At 42.9% G+C, this 20,677-nt stretch overlaps 1 protein-coding gene across 29 annotated transcripts in view; it reads left to right on the top strand.

The window, feature by feature from the left end:
* The window catches only part of EIF4G3 (eukaryotic translation initiation factor 4 gamma 3), a 261,317-nt gene that overhangs the window by 58,474 nt on the left and 182,166 nt on the right, over nucleotides 1-20,677 (top strand). The window contains exon 1 of one of the 29 annotated variants that reach the window (XM_060200845.1): nucleotides 15,470-15,556. The exons of the other annotated variants lie outside the window; for them this stretch is intronic. Coding sequence (XP_060056828.1) covers nucleotides 15,485-15,556 — 72 coding nt within the window. The 5' untranslated portion in view covers nucleotides 15,470-15,484. Of the gene's footprint in view, nucleotides 1-15,469; nucleotides 15,557-20,677 lie in introns of those variants that run through there. 29 annotated transcript variants of the gene reach the window in all.

Genomic DNA, 20,677 nt, shown 5'->3' with positions numbered 1-20,677 from the left:
CGGTCAATGGAAATTACTCAAAGTTTGTCTTGGAATGTGTGAGTTCTTCTGAGGGAAAGCTCCTCAGAAAGCTGTGATCACGTAGTCAACGACTGCCACCTCTCCAGATTCAAAGGAGGTCTCGAAACTTTACATCAGGCTCAACCTGATGCTGTTGACTGGCTACGGAAGAAGGGCAAACGCTAGAAGAAGAACTGAGGCACTCTGTTATAAGAGGACTTGAGAGGGTAGCAAGGGAAGCTGTTGGCCACTGGGCTGGGCACTCCTGTCTCCTGTACAATGCCGAGGAGGCCTGGCGGTGAAGAAGCTAGAAGGGAGCTAGGCTCTGGAGAAGGCAGATTCTGGGAAAACTTGTACTGCAGGAGCTTGCTGTGCAGACCCCAGGAGCCTGGAAGCAAAACTCCTTTCTCAGAACCTCTAGGGTAGTGTGCCCTCTGCTAACAAACATTAAAAACTTAATAAAAATGTTAACAGCTGACATGGAAAAAGCATTTAAAGAGCCCAGATCCATTTTCACTATATAGACACAGCGTGAATTTTGAGCCAGAGTCAAATTCTGTTTAAAGTCGTGATGTGACCCAAACCAGTCAGTCCAGTACACTTGGTTTTTTCAGAACAATGGTGCTGCTTGCACTTAAGAAAAAGCCGTCCTGTAGTGGATATCAGCTGTTGATCTACAGATGCTTTTCTGCATGATGTTGCTACAACCACCTCTGGAAGTCAGAAGAGTCACCAGTCTCCCACTTTCATTTTGACTAAATGAGTGGAGGAACCCATTAAATCAGCCCTGTCCTCTACCTTCTCATTTCCCTCCTGCATCAGGATCATTCATTTTTCTTCTAACGGTGTACGGAAAGTATGGATGGAATTAGGATGGGGGGCTGGGTGGTGGTGCACTTGCTTGAGCACACATGCTGCCATGGGCAAGGCCTCTGGTCCCCACCTGGAGGGGAAGCCTCACGGATGGACAGATGGTGACAACAGTGCTGTAGATGTGTCTCTATATCTGCCTCACCCTTCCCTCTTGGTTTCCTCTCTGTCTATATCCAGTTTTTTTTTAAAAAAGAAGAGGATAGGAGAGAGATAGCATAATGGCTATGCAAAAAGACTAGTGCCTGAGGTTCCATGGTCCCAGGTTCAGCCCCCAGCACCACCATAAGCCACAGCTGAGCATTGCTGTGGTAAAAATAAATAAATAAATAAGTAAGAATTTCCCCCCCTAAATTGACATACCTGGAAAAGTGGACAGTTTGTGGGATACACAGTATCCTTAGATTAAATAAATGTCATGGCTCATAATGGCTCATAACAGAAAATAGTATATAATTTTTCTTTTTTTTGCCTCCAGGGCTATTGCTGGGGCTCAGTGCCTGAACTATGAATCCACTGCTTCTGGAAGCCATTTTTTTTTCTATTTTTGTTGCCGTTGTTGTTGTTGTTATTGTTATTGTTGTCATTGCTGTCATTGTTGGATAGGACAGAGAGAAATTGAGAGAGTAGGGTAAGACAGAGGGGGTAAAACCTGTCTTACTGCTACAAGCGACCCCCCCCACCTGCAGGTGGGGAGCCAGGGGCTTGAATTGGGATCCGTGTGCTGGTCCTTGCGCTTTGCACCATGTGTGCTTTACCTGTTGCGCTACTCCCAGCAACCCAGAAAATAGTATTTTCAAAATAAAGGAAAAATGTTAATAGATTTTGATTCATACAGATTGAGGTTCTGGGGCTTAATCCATCACTTTCTGGTTAATTATTTAATATCACTGGAACATCTGTTAGGTTAATAATGTACTATCTCATGAACTTATTTCTTTTATCTGTTGTATAGGGGAGAATTAGAATTCAAATTAATTAAATACTCATAAGTAGTGTTTATTTTATGTTTGTTAGACTTGGTTCTACTCAATATGTATGTGCTTAGTTCTGTTGACTACCTGTTATTAGTGTGAGTTTCAGAAATTCTCCCCAATGAGCTGAGATGTCTTCCAGCTGTTTGTATATTCCTGATACAGCATCACAGTAGGCTCCAGGCCTGTTTACTTTTTGTTGGCAGCAGGTCTGTCAGTCTGTTTGTTTGTTTGTATGCCACAGTGCTGTTTGACTCAAACAGCTGAAGATGAGATGAAAGATGTCTGTAGCCCACACAGCCCTTCTCTTGCAGGGTCTCCCCTCTGAGCCAGATGCTTCTACCCACCCCTAGGGCCAGCTTAGGGACTTCCCTCAGCTTGCTCTCTGTGAGAGCAGCTGGGCTGAAGAAAAGTGAGTTTTACACTTTGAAACACTAAGCAGAGAGAAACAGAGACAAATACTTCCACGGTCTCCCTAGAGAAGCATCCATCTTCACCTGCCTCTTTCCCACCAAGGTAGAATTTCACATATGCCTACTCATGGGCATCTGTTTGTGGACATGGTAGGTGTTAAGGCTGAATACTGATTTTCCTTTGTTAACACGGACTAAAAATCTTTCCCTTCTCCTACCCTCTGGAGGTTCAGTATAGTCGGCGTAAAATCCTGCAGGCTGCTCACTTGAAGAGTATTGGCCTTGCCATGTGTGTGACCTAGGTTTGAGCCTGACCCTGCACTGGTGGAGGTGATGCAGCCTTTCCCTTTCTCCCACTGTTTCTGTCTTTCTCTGTCTACCTGAAAACAGTTTGCCTCGTGGTTATTCCCTGGAAATGAACTAAACAAAACAAACCTTTGATTAGAAATTGATAGCAGGGCCGTGGTAGATAGCATAGTGGTTATGTAAAAAGGCTCTCGTGCCTGAAGCTCTGAAATCCCAGTTTCAACCTCTGGCACCACCATAAACCAGAGCTGATCAGTGCTCTGGTTAAAAAAAAAGCGGGTGGGGCTAGGCGGTAGCACAGCAGGCTAAGTGTACCTGGCGCAAAGCACAAGGAATGGTGTAAGGATCCCGGTTCGAGCCCCCAGCACCCCACCTGCAGGGAGAGTCACTTCACAAGCGGTGAAGCAGGTCTGCAAGTGTCTTTCTTTCTCTCCTCCTCTCTGTCTTCCCCATGTCTCTCCACTTCTCACTTTTGAGTGTTAATTTTGTAGCCTGACACTTTACTGTATTGCCTGATGATTTCCAAAAGCTTCTTGCTGGATTCCTTAAGTTTTTCTATGTATACTATCATGTCATCTGCAAATAGGGAGAGTTTGACTTCTTTTTCAATCTGTATGCCTTTAATTCTTTGCTCCTGCCTGATTGCAACGGCAAGAACTTCCAACACTATGTTGAATAGTAATGGTGATAGTGGGCAGCCCTGTCTAGTACCTGATCTGAGGGGAAATGCTTCCAGTTTTTCACCATTGAGTATGATGTTGGCTGTAGGTTTGCTATATATAGACTCCACTATCTTCAGGAATTTTTCATCTGTTCCCATTTTTTTTTGTAGTGTTTTGATCATAAAGGGATGTTGTATTTTGTCAAAGGCTTTCTCTGAATCTATTGATATGACCATGTGGTTTTTGGTCTTGCTTTTGTTGATGTGGTGGATCACATTGATTGATTTACGTATATTAAGCCAACCTTTCATCCCTGGGATAAACCCAACTTGATCATGCTGAACAATCTTTTTAATATGCTGTGTATCCAGTTGGCTAGAATTTTGTTCATCATTTTAGCATCTATGTACATCAGAGATATTGGTCTGTAAATTTCTTTTTTGGTTATGTCCCTGCCTACTTTTTGTATCAAAGTGATATTGCTTCATAGAAGCTGGAAGGGAGTATTCCAGTGTCTTCAATCTTCTGGAAGACTTTTAAAAATAGAGGTATTAGTTCTTCTTGGAAGGTTTAGTAGAATTCATTTGTAAAACCATCTGTTTTAGGACTTTTATTCTTGGGAAGGTTTTTGATAACTATTTCCATTTCATTAGCTGTGATGGGCCTGTTCATGTTATTGACTTCCGCTTTATGTAGTTTTGGAAGTTGGTAGGTATCTAGGAAATCGTACTTTTCTTCCAGGTTCTCTAGCTTGGTGGCATATAATTGTTCATAGAAGCCTCACATGATATGCTGAATTTCATTTATGATCTGATTTATTTGGGTATTCTCCCTTTTTTGTTTTGTGAGTCTGGCTAAAGGTTTGTCGACTTTATTCACTCTTTTGAAGAACCAACATTTACCTTTGTTGATCTTTTGTATGGTTTTCTTATTTTCAGTGTTATTGATTTCTGCCCTAACTTTAGTTATTTCTGTCCTTCTGGTTGCTTTAGGGTTCCTTTGTTCTTCTTCTTCTTCTAGGTCTTTAAAATGTGCAATCAGGCTGTTTATTTGTGCATTTTCTTGTTTCCTAGTGTGTGTTTGTATGGCTATGAACTTCCCTTTCAGTACTGCCTTAGCTGTATCCCAGATATTTTGATAGCTTGTGTCTTTGTTTTCATTGAACTCTCGAAACATTTTGATTTCTTCCTTGATTTCCTCTTTGACCTAGTAGTTGTTAAATAGTGTATTGTTGAGCTTCCACATTTTGGGACTCTTAACTAATCTTTTGTTGATAGTTAAGTGTTAGTTTAATTCCAGTGTGGTCTGAGAAGATGCTTGGGATTGATTTCAGTGCTCTTGAATTTGCTGATGCTGTCTTTGTGGCCTAACATATGGTCTCTCCTTGAGAATGACCCATGTGGACTTGAATAAAATGTGTATTCCAGTTTCTTGGGATGAATGACTCTGAAAATGTCCAGTAGTTCTAGTTTATCTCTCTCCTCATTTAGCTCCCTCATGTCTTTATTGATTTTCTGCCTGGATGGTCTGTCAAGTTGAGAGAGTGGGGTGTTGAAGTCCCCTACTATGACTGTGCTGCTGTTAATACATTGCTGTAGCTCGTTCAGTAGATGTTTGATGTATTTAGGTGGCTTCTCATTGGGTGCATAGATGTTGATAATCATTGAGTCCTCTTGATTGACTCATCCTCTGAACACTAAGTAATGTCCATCCCTATCTTTTTTAATTTTATCTATTTTAAAGTCTATTGTGTCAGATATGATAACAGCTATTCCTGCCCTTTTTTGTAGGGCATTGGCTGGTATAATAGTTTTCCATCCTTTCACTTTGCATCTGTGTTTGTCTTGTTGAGTTAGGTTGGTTTCCTGTAGACAGCATATTATTTGGTTGTTTTTTCTGGTCCATCTTCCTTCTCTGTGCCTTTTAATGATTGAATTCAGGCCATTGACATTTATGGATATCAAAGATAAAAATCTATTCTTATAGATTTTTAGAGTGTTCTGATATATGGCATGTTTATGGATATCTGATTGTTTATATGAGAACTTTCAGAATTTCTTTCATGGCAGGCTTGGTGATAGTCAATTCCTTTAACTCCTGCTTGTATGAGATGGTTTTGATGCCTCCATCTAGTCTGAATGACAGTCTAGCAGGATACAGTAGTCTTGGTTGAAAGCCTTTCTCACTGAGCACTCGATAGATATCTTGTCATTCTCTTCTGGCCTGTAGAGTTTGTGTAGAGAAGTCTGCTGCTAATCTTATGGGTTTTCCTCTGTAGGTGACTCTTTGTTTTTCTCTTGTAGCCTTCGGGATCCTTTCTTTATCCTTATTCCTTTCCATTCTAAATATGATGTGTCTTGGTGTCTTTCAGTCTGGGTTACTTCTGTTTGATACCCTCTGGGCTTCTTGAACCTTTATGTCTTTGATGTTGTCTAGACTCTAGAGAAGTTCTCACCTATAATGTCCTGAAGAATGCTTTCTTCCCTTCCCTCTCTTTCTTCCTCTGGTAAGCCAATAATACATATATTGTTTCTTTTGAAGTCATCTCATAGGTCTCTGTTATTGTTTTTAGTGTCTCAATCTCTTTTGAGATCTCTTACTTCTTTTTTAGTTGTCTCTAATTCATCCTCAGATCTTGCTAATTCTGTCTTCAGCCTCATTTATTCTAGTCTCTCTCCCCTCTACTGTTTTCTGGAGTTCATCTATTTTGTTACCCTGTTCTAACACTGTTTTAGCTTGTTCAGCTAGTTGTGTTCTTAGCTCAGCTATTTCAGCTTTCAGCTTTCTAATAACCTTGAGATAATTAGTCTTTTCTTCCAGAGTCTCATTTGTTGTTTCTGCATTTCTGATGACAATTCTTTCAAACTCTTTACTCACTCTTGTGATTATTTCCTTAACTAGTGTTTGGATGATGCCCTCATTATTTTGTGCTTCAGTCTTTGGGGGTCTTTTAGCTGGACTCTTGTCCTGGTTCATTTCTCCAATATTCTTGTTGGTTTAACCATTTTATATAGTATGTTATGAGGTCCCTCACTCAGTACTTTTCAAATTACTGATCACGCTTGCCTGGATTGACTGGTGTCTAAGTAAGGTAATTAAAGGTCTCACAGTAGTGGGAATTGACAATTGTTTCAATAGTATTTTAATCCCTGAGTTGGAGCTCAGTGGCTTAAAAGCCTCTTTTGTTCTTTTTCTTCCCTGTAGGCTATGGAAGCCTGAGGGCTTTTAAACTATAAGTAGACTTCTTAGCTTAATCCCTCACTCCTGACCAAGAGATAAAGCAGTGTGTGGCAGGAAAATACAGTGGTTATGTGTAGAGACTCTTACAGCCCCACCACTAGGCCTCAGAGGTATAGATCTTCTCCTGAGTTCCCTGGTGAGTTCTCTGTCTCCTGGTGTCAGCACAGGGCCTCTTCCCCTCCCCACCTCTGCTGCTCCAGAATCTGAGGGCAGTAGCAATGGAGACTCATGATTACGTCTGATCAGTCTTAGGGGAGTCCTTTCCTCCCTTCAGCCATCTTTTTGTTGGGGAAACAGACTGGAGGTGGTGTCTCAACTGGTAAACTGCTGGACTGTTACCAGCACTTCATCTCTCCCTAGGCTCCTTTCTTTCCATGAGCCACACGTGTTTGCACTCACCGGTGGTTTGGTGGGTTCTTGAAGTCGTTCTAGTCCTGTCCTGTTGCATTCCCAGGTGGTCTCCTTTGGTATTCCTAGTTGACCTGGGAGAGGAGAGAAACGTAGCTGCTGGTGCTCCATCCTTTAAATCTATTTTATCATCCTTTAAATCTATTTTATCTATTTTTATCATCCTTTAAATCTATTTTATCTCCATCCTTTAAATCTATTTGTCCTTCCTTGCCTTCAGCATTTTAGTTGAGAAATCACATCTTAGTCACTGTTTGCTTTTGCCTGGAAGTGCTTAGGGTTCTCTCTTTGCCTTTTTTGTTAAAATGGGTATCCATGTGCATCTGTTTGGGTTTATTTCCTTTTGGAACTTTGAGCTTCTTGGGTCAAAGTGTCTGTCTTCCCCCTTCTCTCCTTGCAAGAAATTTTGGCTGTTCAAATAAGAAGGTCACCCCTTTGTTTTCTCTTTCTGATAGCCCTATGACACAGGACTAGTTCCTTGGTGTCTCATAGTTCTTTTATGTTATCTCCATTTGTATTCTTTTTTCTTATTGGTTTCTTCTAGCCTATCCTCAGACCACTTTAACCATTGTCTGATTTTTGCTTGTGTTCCTCTCTATTGTGTCTCTAAGTCCAGCACGAGTTCTGTTAGAACTTTCCTCTAATATTGTTGAAGTTTTTTTCATGAAATTTTGTTTCAGTGAACATCCTTAGGACTGTTGCTTTTATTTTAGCACTGCTGAATTAGATCCCTTACCCCCACCCCCAGGTTTTTTTCTTGACCCATCAGTATGGGTAATCACCTCTGTCTTCTTAATATATATATATCAGTGTGAGATTATATCAAATCCTGGGCTGGGGTCTGTGCTTCAGTGGGCATTTGCAGTGACTGGGGTTTCATGGTTATAGCAGTGAGCTCAAGCTAGTCTGGTGCTGATAAGGGGTTAAAAGTTGCAAGTGGTCATCACTGTATAATTAGCAAAAGTCAAGGACAAAGACAATGTTTTGCAATGTTTTGACAGGGAAAAGAAGAATATCACTTATGAAGCAGTCTGGTCAGACTTGCTTCAGACTTTCACAGGAACTGTGACCTGCAGAGACTGAAGCAGTAGATTCAGACTTTCAAAAAGACAACAACTGCCAGCCATACATACTTTACCATGCAAAACCACTGCTTAAATATGAAGAAGCAGGGGGTCAGGCAGTAGTGCAGCGGGTTAAGCGCATGTGACTCAAAGTGCAGGGACCGGCGTAAGGATCCCGGTTTGAGCCCCCAGCTCCCCAGCTGCAGGGGAGTCGCTTCACAGGCGGTGAAGCAGGTCTGCAGGTGTCTGTCTTTCTCTCCCCCTCTCTGTCTTCTTATCCTCCATTTCTCTCTGTCCTATCCAACAACAATGATGACGACATAAAAAACAACAACAATAATAACCACAACAGCAATAAAACCAGGGCAACAAAAAGGGAAACAAAAATAGTCTCCTGGAGCAGTGGATTCGTGGTGCAGGAACTGAGCCCCAGCAAGAAGCAAAAAGCTTCTGGAGCTCCTTTTGTTGTTCTTTTTGCTTGGGCCCCCTGGTGCCACACACAAACCACAAGGACAGAGATTAGATGACGCCTGTGGAGAATGGAGAAAGGGAGGCAGTAGAAATGCTCTGTTCTCCCAGTAGAAAGGACAGTAGATGTTATCAGAAGGCCACAGTGACTGGAAATAAAGGTCCCAAGTTACCGAAAACATTTGCTGTCAGGGCATTAGGCTGTAGGCCAGTCTCCTTATAGGCAGACACATGTTTCTATCTTAAGAGACTTGGGGAAAACTATTCTTGGCATTGGAGAAGGAGTGGGGTTATTGTGTTTTCTGGGGAGACAGTAAGTTTGAAAGCATGTATAGCTACTATCATGAGAACAGATCTTGGCTTATTGTGAAAATAATTCTATAAGTTTGCCATTATACAGTAAGTGGCTAACACTGCACTTAAACTGCACTTCATCATTTTATTTATGTTTTGCTTATTTGATAGTGATGGGGGGAGGGGGGGAGAGAGAGAGCAAGAGGAAGAGAAATACCTGCAGCACTGCTTTACCACTCCTGAAGCTTTCCCCTATAGATAGGGGCAGGGACTTGAACCTGAGCCCTTGTGCATTGTAACTGTACTCTACCAGGTGGGCCTTCACTTGTCTCCAACTGCATGGCACATGTTGAACTGAGGGCCCAGCAAAGCAGTTCACTTGAATAGTGTGCGCTTTTGCCTTGTGTGTGTGCACTAGACCCATACCATGTTGATGGAAGCTTCCATGCTGTGTGGTCTCTCTCTCTTTAAAATTTTTTAGAGTTTTTTTTTTATTCCCTTTTGTTGTTTTTTTATTGTTGTAGTTGTTGTTCTTGATGTCGTCGTTGTTGGATAGGACAGAAAGAAATGGAGAGAGGAGGGAAAGACAGAGGGGGAGAGAAAGACAGACACCTGCAGACCTGTTTCACCGCCTGCAGGTAGGGAGCCGAGGGTCCTTAAGCCATTCCTTGTGCTTTGTGCCACCTATGCTTAACCCGCTGTACTATCACCCAACTCCCCATGTGGTCTCTTTCACTCTCTCTATCTGCCTTTCCTGTCTCTTTCTATAAATAAACAGGGAAACAGAGGTGTTGGGCTAAGTACAGGGTGCTCTTTGTGGTTTGTGTGACTCTCCACATCATGTGACTACTGGGAAATGAGGAAGATAGCAGTGCTTCTCAGGATCGGCTGCCGTAGAATTTTCTGGTGCCCAGGTTCCAATCTCCAGAATTTCCCATCTATTTGCTTAATAATTCTATTGTGCAGCCAGTTCTGATTTCAGGTCTGTGACACAGGCACTGTCCACTGCTACGTGAGATCTCTTTGGTAGGAGTAGGTCTCATAGAAACCTATGATTCGGGTCATTTCTTAATTCAGGAAAGTGACTTTGATGCTTGGACAACATTTTTATCTAGATTGAGAAGCCATTTATATCTGCTGTTTACAGTAGACTTAACAGTGTTTTCAGGAATTATTTTTTTACCTTCTAGTTTGTACTTAGTTTTTACAGCATTGATAATAAGACTGGAGAGTATTGTCTGCTCAATCCTCTTGATATGGGCAGAGTAAGAGCACCTTACCTTAAGTGCATTTGGTTTCAATCGAGCGAAACGAATTGAGTTTCAAGCTGGAGCACAGTGGCTTTCATCTCCTGTGAGTCCGCCAGCCTTTCCCTCCTTCCTGTAATGAGTGCAGCGCTCACCCAGAAGGAGCTCCCTAAGTTGAAATGGATGAAGACAGCTCTCAGTGACATGTTCCAGTGTGACTGAACTTGTTTGTTTTGCTGAACAGACTTGGACTGCTAGCCTGTGTGTGCAGTCAGCAAACGTTTATTTCACAGGAGTATGCTTAGCTAATACAGCCAACGTTACATCCAGAAGCTTTGTTCTGAGGAAGCCTTACATGCTGTCCTGTAGTGAAGCATTTTAAATCGAATATGTAAATTAGAAGAGCCTTTTCTCAGGATATTATAGCACTAATTTAGATTTTTAAAAACCTGCCCAGTATAGTAATGAACAGAGATTTTATCACCTTTTCTCAGCAGGAAATCTCATTTGTTGTTCATGACCTGTTTCCAGAATGTGACCTCTGTTTACAGTGAGGGCTGTGGCAGTGATCAGCTACCACACACCGCCACCTTTTTTTTTAATACTTATTTATTTACTTATTCCCTTTTGTTGTCCTTGTTTCTTTTTGTTGTAGTAGTTACTATTGTTGTCATTGTTAGGACAGAGAGAAATGGAGAGAGGAGGGGAAGACAGAGAAGGGGAGAGAAAGACAGACACCTGCAGACCTGCTTCACCGCTTGTAAAGCAACTCCCCTGCAGGTGGGGAGCCGAGGGCTCAAACTGGGATCCTTATGCCGGTCATTGCGCTTTGTGCCACCTGCGCTTAAGCCACTGCGCTACCGCCCAACTCCCACCACCACCTTTAGGACACTAGCTGTCTCCACGTTATGATATGTGGTTTCCATGTGGCACCAGAGCCATGGATGCTGCGGCCTCTCTGTGTTTTATTTTTAATTTGAATTTCTTTATTGCAGGACTAGTGTTTTACAGTTGACAGTAAATGCAATAGTTTGTACAATCATAATAATTCTCAGGCTGTTTTTTTGGTTTTTTGGTTTTTTTTTTGCCAGAGTACTGCTCAGCTCTAGCTTATGGTGGTATGGGGGATTGAACCTGGGACCTGGGACTTGGGAGCCTCAGGCAGGAGAGTCAGTTTCCATAACCACTATTCTATCTCCTCCACCCTTCTCTGTGTCTTTAGAGGAATTATGAAGTGGCATGGAAGTGGTGAAGTGCAAGAGGTCTGAGGAGTAAATTCAGGATCCTCACTTTTTGTGCTAAGTGTTTCAGTTTAGAGACTAGGATGTGAAATGTTCTTCACTCCGAAATGATTTCATGGTAAATATTGGGACAAGTTCAGCTTGTTGATAGTTAAGTGCACTTGAATTAATGCTGGGTGTTGCTCATTGTCTTTTTTTGAAGCAAGAAGAGGAAGAGTAATTGGATGGTTCTAATGCGTAATAGAACACGTATTGTGACTTAATGAATGGGTGAATTGTGTACAACTTTCATTTTCAAAAGTCTGAAAGCCACAAGTAAGTAAGAGCAGTGTTTGTGGGAGATGATTATTGGTTAAAATACTCCTTTGAATATAGGGCTAGAGAGGGGTGAGAGGGTAAGAGGCAGAAGGAAGTACAACTGAATCACTGCTCCACCTCCCTGGGACCTGGGAATTGAACCAAGTCCTTGCTCTTGACAGGTGTGCATTCTAATTCTGCCTGGGGCTAGACCTCCCAGACCATGCCTAACTTTGCCATGTTTGGAATTACAGGGAGTGATTTCTCCCCCCCCCCCCCTTTGTGGTATTATTATATTTGAATTTGTCTCTGGGACTTCTGCATATTCTTCTGTATCATTTCATAACTGTGTTTATTGTGACTGAAGATCAGTTTTTCATGTGTAGGTTTTCATATCATTATGCAGAATTATCCCCTGATGTTACTAAAATATTTTTACCAAGGGGGTGGGGGCTTGGGCAGATGCAGTGCTGGAGATGGAACTCAGCCACTTTATTCACTTTACCGCCTCACAGGCTGCTTTCCTTATTTCTGATTTACTTCTTGTATAAAATGAGCTTTTTGATCTCACAGTGCATGCAATGCTATTATGGAGAATGATTCAACTATCACACTGCAACCACTTATAACAGTGATAATGACTGTGATGGTTTTTAAGAAATATTTTGTTAATTTTAATGAGAGAGCACTGGCTTGTGGCAGTGCTAAGGACTGAGCCTGGAAGCTTGGGGTCTCAGCGCCATCTTGCTGTCTCCCCACACGTGCCCTTGTTATTGTCTGGACAGACTATGAGGTTTAGCTGTGAAACTCTGTATCAGTCATTTCACTATATTTATTAACTGAGAAGCAAAGACAATACATGGGAAGGAGGCCCACTCACAGATGTCTGCAGAATAGCTGCTTTTCTCACTAACTTGGAATTCTGATTTCAAGCCTTGTATTTATGTTAGAAGATTGAATTCTCCAGTGTTTTTGTGACAAGGTCTTTAACCCCAGCATCATTGTGATCCTAAAAGCAAGAAATGTCTCTTATTGCTTATTGATCTCCTATATTCTTTTCCTTTATGATGTAGTAGTGTCTGACTCCGTATACTGGCTTGTTAGTAGGTGTTGCTAGACCCTTGGAAAGTTGTCTTCCGTCACTTTCCCACCCTTCCTCTGACTCCTTAGGACATTCATTTCTTACATTTGTAGAAATTCCTTAAGATAGGTAGTAGTAGTTGTCTCCCCGCCTTTTGTTTTCTTGCCACTAAGTTTTTGTCACTGGGGTTCTGTGCTTGCAGAGTTATAGTGCTCTACATGGTCATTTTATTTTCCTTTCAGGTAGAAGGGAGGGAGTGGGGAGAGAGAGAGGCAGAAAGAGAAGAGATATTGGAGCTGTGCTGCAGTGCTCATGATGCCTGCCTCCACTGTGGGCATCTCATGGGCTGGGTGGTAAGGCGGGAGCTTGGGGTGAGAAGCAGCAGCCAGCCGCCTGGCACATCTTGACCCTTCACCGCGCTAGTGCCTCACTTTGTGCCCCTTGTGTTACAGCCTATTATTGCTATCATCACTGTGCTTCCTGACCAATTCCCTGTTCTCTGAGGCTTTCCATGTGGTTCATGATTTAGTATGAGGTTGTCAAAAAAGTCAGGATGTATGTCAGGACTTTCACTGACAACCTCATACTTCACACATTAGTTCTGCTATCGGACAGGAGAGCTGCTGGCATTCCTCCCCACCTCCCTTTCTTTCTTTCTATTTTATTTGATAGGAGAGAGAGAAATTGAGAGGGCAGAGGGAGACAGAAAAAAGAGATGCCTAAAGATATGCTTAAGGCTTGTGTAGCTTTCCCTGCGGTGGGGAGTGGGAGCTCGAACCCGGGTCTTGGGTCATGGTAATGTGGGCACTTAACCAGGTGTCTGGCATTCACTTTCTCCTCTTTAAACCATCTCCTGGTTTCACCCTCCCTCTGTCCTCACCTATTGAGCAACCTACATAGACATGGTCTTGCTTTTCTGTCTATAATACAGGAAAACTACTAGTGAATTTTGAGTCTTTTATAGTATTAAATGAAATGTGTATTTTAAAATATTTTATTAGTGATTTAATATTGATTTGCAAAACTATAAGATAACAGTGTATAATTCCACTCTCCTCCTCCACCAGAGTTCTGTGTCCCCATTGTGTTCAGTTTCCTCCATTGGAAACTGCAGTAGTTCTGCCAAGGTCAGAGTTATGGGTTGACTATTATTTCTGTAATTATCTGTCTATATTCATATATATATATATTTGCTCATTTTTCCCACGATCCTCCCTTCTCTTTCTTTCTAAGTTACACCCAGTACTTCTGAGTGCCCCTCTTCTCCTCCCCTTCTCCCTCTGGGTCCTGATGGAATTAGAGTTCATAACCCTTTGGTCATTCTCCTTTAACGTGCACCCGTCTGGGAGTATTGACCAAATTTCCTCCTCCTCCTTTTTAAAATAAGGAATCTTTTAAAAAAATATTTATTTATTACCTTTAGTTGCCCTTGTTTTATTGTTGTAGTTATTATTGTTGTCATTGTTGGATAGGACAGAGAGAAATGGAGACAGGAGGGGAAGACAGAGAGGGGGAGAGAAAGACAGACACCTGCAGACCTGCTTCACCGCCTGTGAAGCGACTCCCCCGCAGGTGAGGAACCGGGGGCTCGAACCGGGATCCGATCCTTATGCCGGTCCCTGCACTTTGTGCCACCTGCACTTAACCCACTGCGCTTCAGCCCGACTCCCCTTCTGTTTTTTTAAAAATATTTTTTATATTTATTTATTTATTCCCTTTTGTTGCCCTTATTATTTTATTGTTGTAGTCGTTGTTGGATAGGACAGAGAAAAATGGAGAGAAGAAGAGAAGACAGAGAGGGAAAGAGAAAGACAGACACCTGCAGACCTGCTTCATCGCTTGTGAAGCGACTCCCCTTCAGGTGGGGAGCCGGGGGCTCGAACTGGGATCCTTATTGCTGGTCCTTGCGCTTTGCGCCACCTGCGCTTAACCCGCTGCGCTACCGCCCAACTCCCCCTTCTTTTTTTTTTTTTTTTTTTTTAACCAGAGCCCTGCTCAGCTCTGGCATATGGTGGTACAGGGGATTGAACCTGGGACTTTGGAGCCTCAGACATGAGTCTCTGCATAACCATTATGCTATTGACCTCCACTCCAAAATTCTTTTTGGGGTGCAGAAAGTGGAGGGTCTGGCTTATATAATTACTTCTTCGCTGGACATGGGCATTGGCAGATTGATCCCAGCTTATAGTGGGGGAAATGTATATATATTAATTTCTTTATTGGAGGATTAATGATTTTCAGTCAACAGTAAAATCCAATAATTTGTACATGTGTAACATTTCTGAGTTTTCCATATAACAATTTAACCTCCACTAGGTCCTCCTTCACCATCATGCTCCAGGGTCTGAACCCTCCTCTCCACCCCAGTTTTCTACTTTCATGCAATATATCACTAAATATATTTTTAAATACAGTAGTTACGACAGTTTTTATACTAAATGTGTATTGAAGTTAGGAAAATGCTGTTTTTAAGTACTTACTTTTTAAAAAAAAATTATCTTTATTTATTGGATAGAGACAGCCAGAAATTGAGAGGAAAGGGGAAGATAAAGAGGCAAAAAGAAAGAGAGACACCTGCAGACCTGCTTCACCACTTGTGGAGCTTTCCCCCTGCAGGTGAGGTGACCAGAGTCCTTGTACACCATAACATGTCATGTGCCTTTTTCAACCAGGCTCCTTAAATACTTTTCAGAAAGATGTGCTTTCTGTGACAGACATACTAAAACTTCTGCAAGAGAAGGCAAACTTCAGTTACATGTGTATTGTAGTTGTTATGGAGGACCCTTATGTCACACATGTACATGGTCCTCAAGAGCTCTGGCCTACCTGCCACCATTTGTCACTGAGTTCTGGAGTTCCCATTCTCAGGAGTCAAGCTTGGGACAGGCCCCTGCTGGCTACTGAGCTGTGCTTAGTCCTATGTTCTCACACGTTGGAGCAGCAGCTGCCCTCCCCACATCTGTAGGGGGGTCACGACCTGTTCGGCATTCGGTACACAGTCTTCGGCTTCCGTTCATATACTTTAATATTATCATTATTATTATCATTATTATTATTATTGGGACAGGCCCCATGAGGCTTCAGGAGGAAGCCCTGAGGCTGTGCGGACCATGGCCAGAGAAAGTGAAACTTCTGTGGACAATGGGTGATAACTGCCTTCACCTCCAGTGCAGCTGGCAAATGTGTTTTTCCAAACTAATTGAGGTCAGGTTTCCCAGACTGATGAGTCACCCTGTTCTTGCTTGCCTTTGTTTCTGTGTTGTCAGGAACAGTGGCAGGTTTGTTGGGGTGGGAGTAGAACCACGTGATATGTAAACAAGCTTTGTCATATGCTGGTTGCTGTCACAGAGGACAGGTTTCAGGGAACCTTATTAGTGGACAGGAGAGACCAGCCATGTGATGTGGTGAGACGGAGTTTCCACTAAGTGACAGGGAGCAGGAAGTGAAGTCTTGGTAGATGACTCAGCGGCTTTTGAGGCTCCTGTCCTGTGGTGGAGTGTGCTTGCTGTCTGTGCTCAGCACAGTAGTACTGGGGAATCACATTACACAGTGTGTATCTAACCAGCTTAGTGGGGACATAAAGAGAACTTGCTGGGGATTTTTGTTTACTTATCTAATTTTGCATCACAGAATAGAAATATCAGACTTTCCCTCAGAGGTAATTGAAAATATAGTTGGTGAATAATACTTCCAAAGTAAAGATGAGAGCTTTGGCATTTAAACAGAAGGTTAGAGAACAAAGGAATAATAATGAATTATCTAGAAAATAATTCTGCACACTTAGATTTTAGCTGTTCTTCTGGATAAATAGAATCTTGAGTGCTACAGGGCCCTCAGCGGTGTGTGTGTGCTAGTGTTTTCCACAGAAGCTTTCTTGCTGTGCGGGGTATTTAGAAAGTGCTGTTTGAGGTGGAACTGTCAGCACTGCATATTTACTGAGTTTTATGTTCATATCTGGTTCTGACAATAGTAGCATCACTCTGGTTTTCTTGATTTATATGTTTTGTATTCAAGGTGTGTTCCATGGCTTCAGTCTTTCAGTGTGTTTAGTGTAGCAGGACCTGAGAGATGACTCAACAGTGCTCATTTCTTGCATGTACCAAGGCCCAGGGGCTTTTTTTTTTTATAGTTGGTTAGAAATGTTAACAAGTTTCAGGGTTTTTTTTTTAACTTTTATTTATAAAATTGAAATATTTACAAAACTGTAGAAAAAGAGGGGTACAGTTCCACACAGTTCCTACCACCAGATCTCCGTATCCCATCCCCTCACCCGATAGCTGCCCTATTCTCTGTCCCTCTGGGAGGATGGACCCAGGGTCATGGGGAGCAGAAGGTGGAAGGTCTGGCTTCTGTAATTGCTTCCCCACTGAACATGGGCCTTGGCAGCTGGATCCATACTCCCAGTCTGTCCCTCTCTTTCCCTAGTGGGGCAGGGCTCTGGGGAAGCGGGGCTCCGGGACACATTGATGGGGTCGTCTGTCCAGGGAAGTCTGGTCGGCATCCTGCTGGCATCTGGAACCTGGTGGCTGAAAAAGAGTGACGCTATAAGGCAGAGCAAACTGCTGACCAGTCATGAGCCTAAAGGCTGGACAGTGCGGATAGGGTGCTGGGGGTTAGCGCAACAGGTTAGCACACACGGCGCAAAGCTCAAGGACTGCAGTTAGTATCCCAGTTCGAGCCCCTGGCTCCCTACCTGCGGCGGGGGGGGGGGGGGGTGTCATTTCACAAGCGGTGAAGCAGGTCTGCAAGTGTCTTTCTCCCCCTTTTTGTTTTCACCTACTTTCTTGACTTCTTTCTCTCTGTCCTATCCAACAATGACGGACGGCAGTAACAATAATAATAACAACAACAATGGTAAACAACAAGGGCAACAAAAGGGAAAAAATAGCCTCCAGGAGCAGTGGATTCATAGTGCAGGCACCGAGCCCCAGTGACAGCCCTGGAGGCAAAAAAAAAAAAAAAAGAATATTGCAAATGAGGATTTGGGGTCTCCATTTTGGAAAAAGCTAGTAGATCTATTTTAGGTCTATTCCAAGGGGCTATGACTTTACTAGTTTTTGCCTGTGCCTGACATCTTAACATGCAGGTGGACCCGAGGTATTGTCTGGGGAGATGATGTCATAGTTGGAAAAAGGACCAAAAAGCTGGATCAGGGAAGAGAGTAGCTCCCAAATATGGGAAAGTATATAAATAGTGTTGACTGTAAACCCCCTTGATTTGATCTGGGGCCCATAATCAGCACAGGAGCCTGTGTGACCTCTGCATCCCTGCAGGTCTGAGCTCACATCCTGTGGTCATGGCTGGGACATTCCAGGCTGCACTAACTTCAGGTCCCATCTTCCTCAGGTAGTAGGTAGATGATGTTGTCCAACCTCCCTTCGGAGAATGGAACAGTCTTTACCATTGCTGCTCTACATTGAGGGCAAGTTCCTGGAGAGAGGCCTACAAGAAGGTTTATGATGTTATTCCTGATGGAGATGTCAGTGGCAGTGGCGAGGGATCTCTTAGAGGTTTAGGCCATCATGTCTGTGGGAATCCCAGGAAAGGCCCAGGTTTTGATGGCAGACCTGGCATGGAAAGTGACTAAGTTGTCTTCTCATTCCCCCCACCCCCCTGTAAAAGAATCAATTGAAAATCATTTTGCCACTAGGTTTCTTATTGAGGATTTTGATACCACTTCCAGCCACTTCACTTAAAAGGGTGAGAGAGAACAGGTGAATTCGCACCGTTCTGTCACTCGTGAAGCTTCCCTTTTGCATGACCTTCTATGGAATGGTCGGGTCTTGAACACACATAACACTGTGTGCACATAACAGATGCCACTGCCCACCTGCCAGGATGAGCTGTCTTCTGGCACCTTATTTTTTATAATGAAATGGTCATTCTTATCCTGTATACACTATTTATGTGTTCGTTCTTATTACCACCAGTGTTATATCGCTGGCACTATGAATTGACTACTCCTGGAGGCCATTTTTTCCTTCCCCCCCTATTTTTAATCTATAAGACATAATGAAATTGAGAGATGAGGGGGAGACAGAGAGGGAGAGAGATAAACCCTTGAAGACCTGCTTCACTGCTCGTGAAGTGTCCCCACAGCATGTGGGATGTGGGGGCTTCAACCTGGGTCCTTGCATGTAGTATTGTGTGCTTAACTGGGTGCACCCCATTCAGCTCCCTTTGTTTTGTTTGTTGTATAGCTGTCAGGTTACTGCTGAGGCTTGGAGCCTACATTTTAAATCCACCACTTCTGATGGCTGTTTTCTCTTTTTTATTTTAATTTTTTCTTTTCCATTTTATTTGATAGGACAGAGGGAAGTTGAGAGAGGAGGGGACACAGAAAGAGAGACAGCTGTCTGCCTGCTGCAGTTTGTGAAGCTCCCCCTGCAGCTCTGGAGGCCTCTGTCCTTGATCCTTGTGCTTTGGGAACCTCTGCACTCAAGTGGCTGCACCACTGCCCAGGCGCCCTGTGCACACTTCTTAGTGATTGGTCCTCACAAAGCGAACGTTCGCAATCCTTAGCACACTTAGAAAGCACTTCATTTGTTTGGGGAAGCAGTGAGCCACTGCAGCTTTTTCTGTTTAGCATTTGAGTGTTCTCTCTCTCTCTGCAGTATGACATGATCCTTAGATGAATTTGTCTGAGAATATTTCAGAAGAGGGAGGGAGGGAGTAGGAGAGAGCTTCCCTGGTAGAATGTGCCCTTAACCATGCTCAAGGACCTTGGTTCAGCTGAGCTCGGGCGCCACTGGGACCATCACACAGGGCCGTGGTGGAGATTTTTTGAATGTGGCAGTCCCATGGTGCTGCTCCTCTGTTTTCATCTCTCCCTTCTGTTTCTGTCTGAAGTTGAATGAAAAATGTCTGCCAGGAGCTTTGGATCACATAGGTGTGAAGCTCTGGCACAAATAAAGTTAAGTAACAGAGAAAGAAAGGGAAACCAGATCATTACAAAGAAATATATCCAAGCTCTCTGTTTACACGGATGGTTATGTGGGAATTCTGGTCAGTGTCATAGTCTGTAAAATCATGTTATTTAAAATGCTTGATCTGTAATGTTGGGAAATTGGGTTTTGCTTTGTGTTTTTGTTGACAGAATGATTCATGTTTTATAGAGTTACATGAACATACCTTACTTTGTTTCATTTTGTATTTCAAAGATACTGAGCAAACATTGGGATTTTTGCTTTGATTTGGAAATTTTTAAAAACTTTTTATTTTCCCTATGTTGCCCTTTTTTTTTTCTCCTGTTGTTGTAGTTATTATTGTTGTTGTTATTGATGTCATTGTTGTTGGATAGGACAGAGAGAAATGGAAGACAGAGAGGGGGAGAGAAAGACAGACACCTGCAGACCTGCTTCACCGCCTGTGAAGCGACTCCCCTACAGGTGGGGAGCCGGGGGCTCAAACTGGGATCCTTCTGCCGATCCTTGCGCTTTGCACCACATGCGATTTGTAAATTTTTTTCAGCATTGCCCTATTATATTGATTTGAATTTTTAATTTAGTATCTTTTTCTTTAGTTAACAGGAATTGATCTGGAATGGTTAAAGTCAGACCTTCTAAGTCTTTCTTTTAATTAAGCAGGATCAGATTCGACACCATCTGAAAGTAAGCTCACTGACCATGTGGGGTCCCATCACTGTCCTTATCCTGACAGGATAGTATATCGGTCATTCTTAGTGTCGACGTTGCCTACAGCTGAAAACCTGGAGGCACATGTGCTGAGCTCTGCTACAGGAGATGAGGCCAGTTCTGAGTCAGGAGGCGGCAGCTATGCCGGTTGTGCACAGACCTTGCCGTCGTGACGCCAACCAGACTGTTGTTGTTTTGCAGATGGAGGGTGAAGACAGCTGGGGTAGAGACAGGAGCAGAAGAGACTGCCTGTGAGAAGGCAAAGTGCTCCCCTAACTTTCTGAAGTCTAAGAATAGGTGACACTTCTCTGTGTTCTCATGAGTGGCTCACCTCAGGGTTGCATTTAGTTATCTTCACAGTCAGATGTTCCAGTAGGACACAAACTGCAAGTTTCTCACCACTGGTGACATGACATTTGGCTTCCTTTAATTTGGTAAAGGATGAAATTGATAGTCTATTTTTACAATTTTATCCAAA

The sequence above is a fragment of the Erinaceus europaeus genome, chromosome 11, assembly GCF_950295315.1.
Source record: "Erinaceus europaeus chromosome 11, mEriEur2.1, whole genome shotgun sequence".
Classification (NCBI taxonomy): Eukaryota; Metazoa; Chordata; class Mammalia; order Eulipotyphla; family Erinaceidae; genus Erinaceus; species Erinaceus europaeus.
The sequence above is the reverse complement of the archived record's forward strand: the minus strand, read 5'-3'. Positions and strand labels throughout refer to the sequence as shown.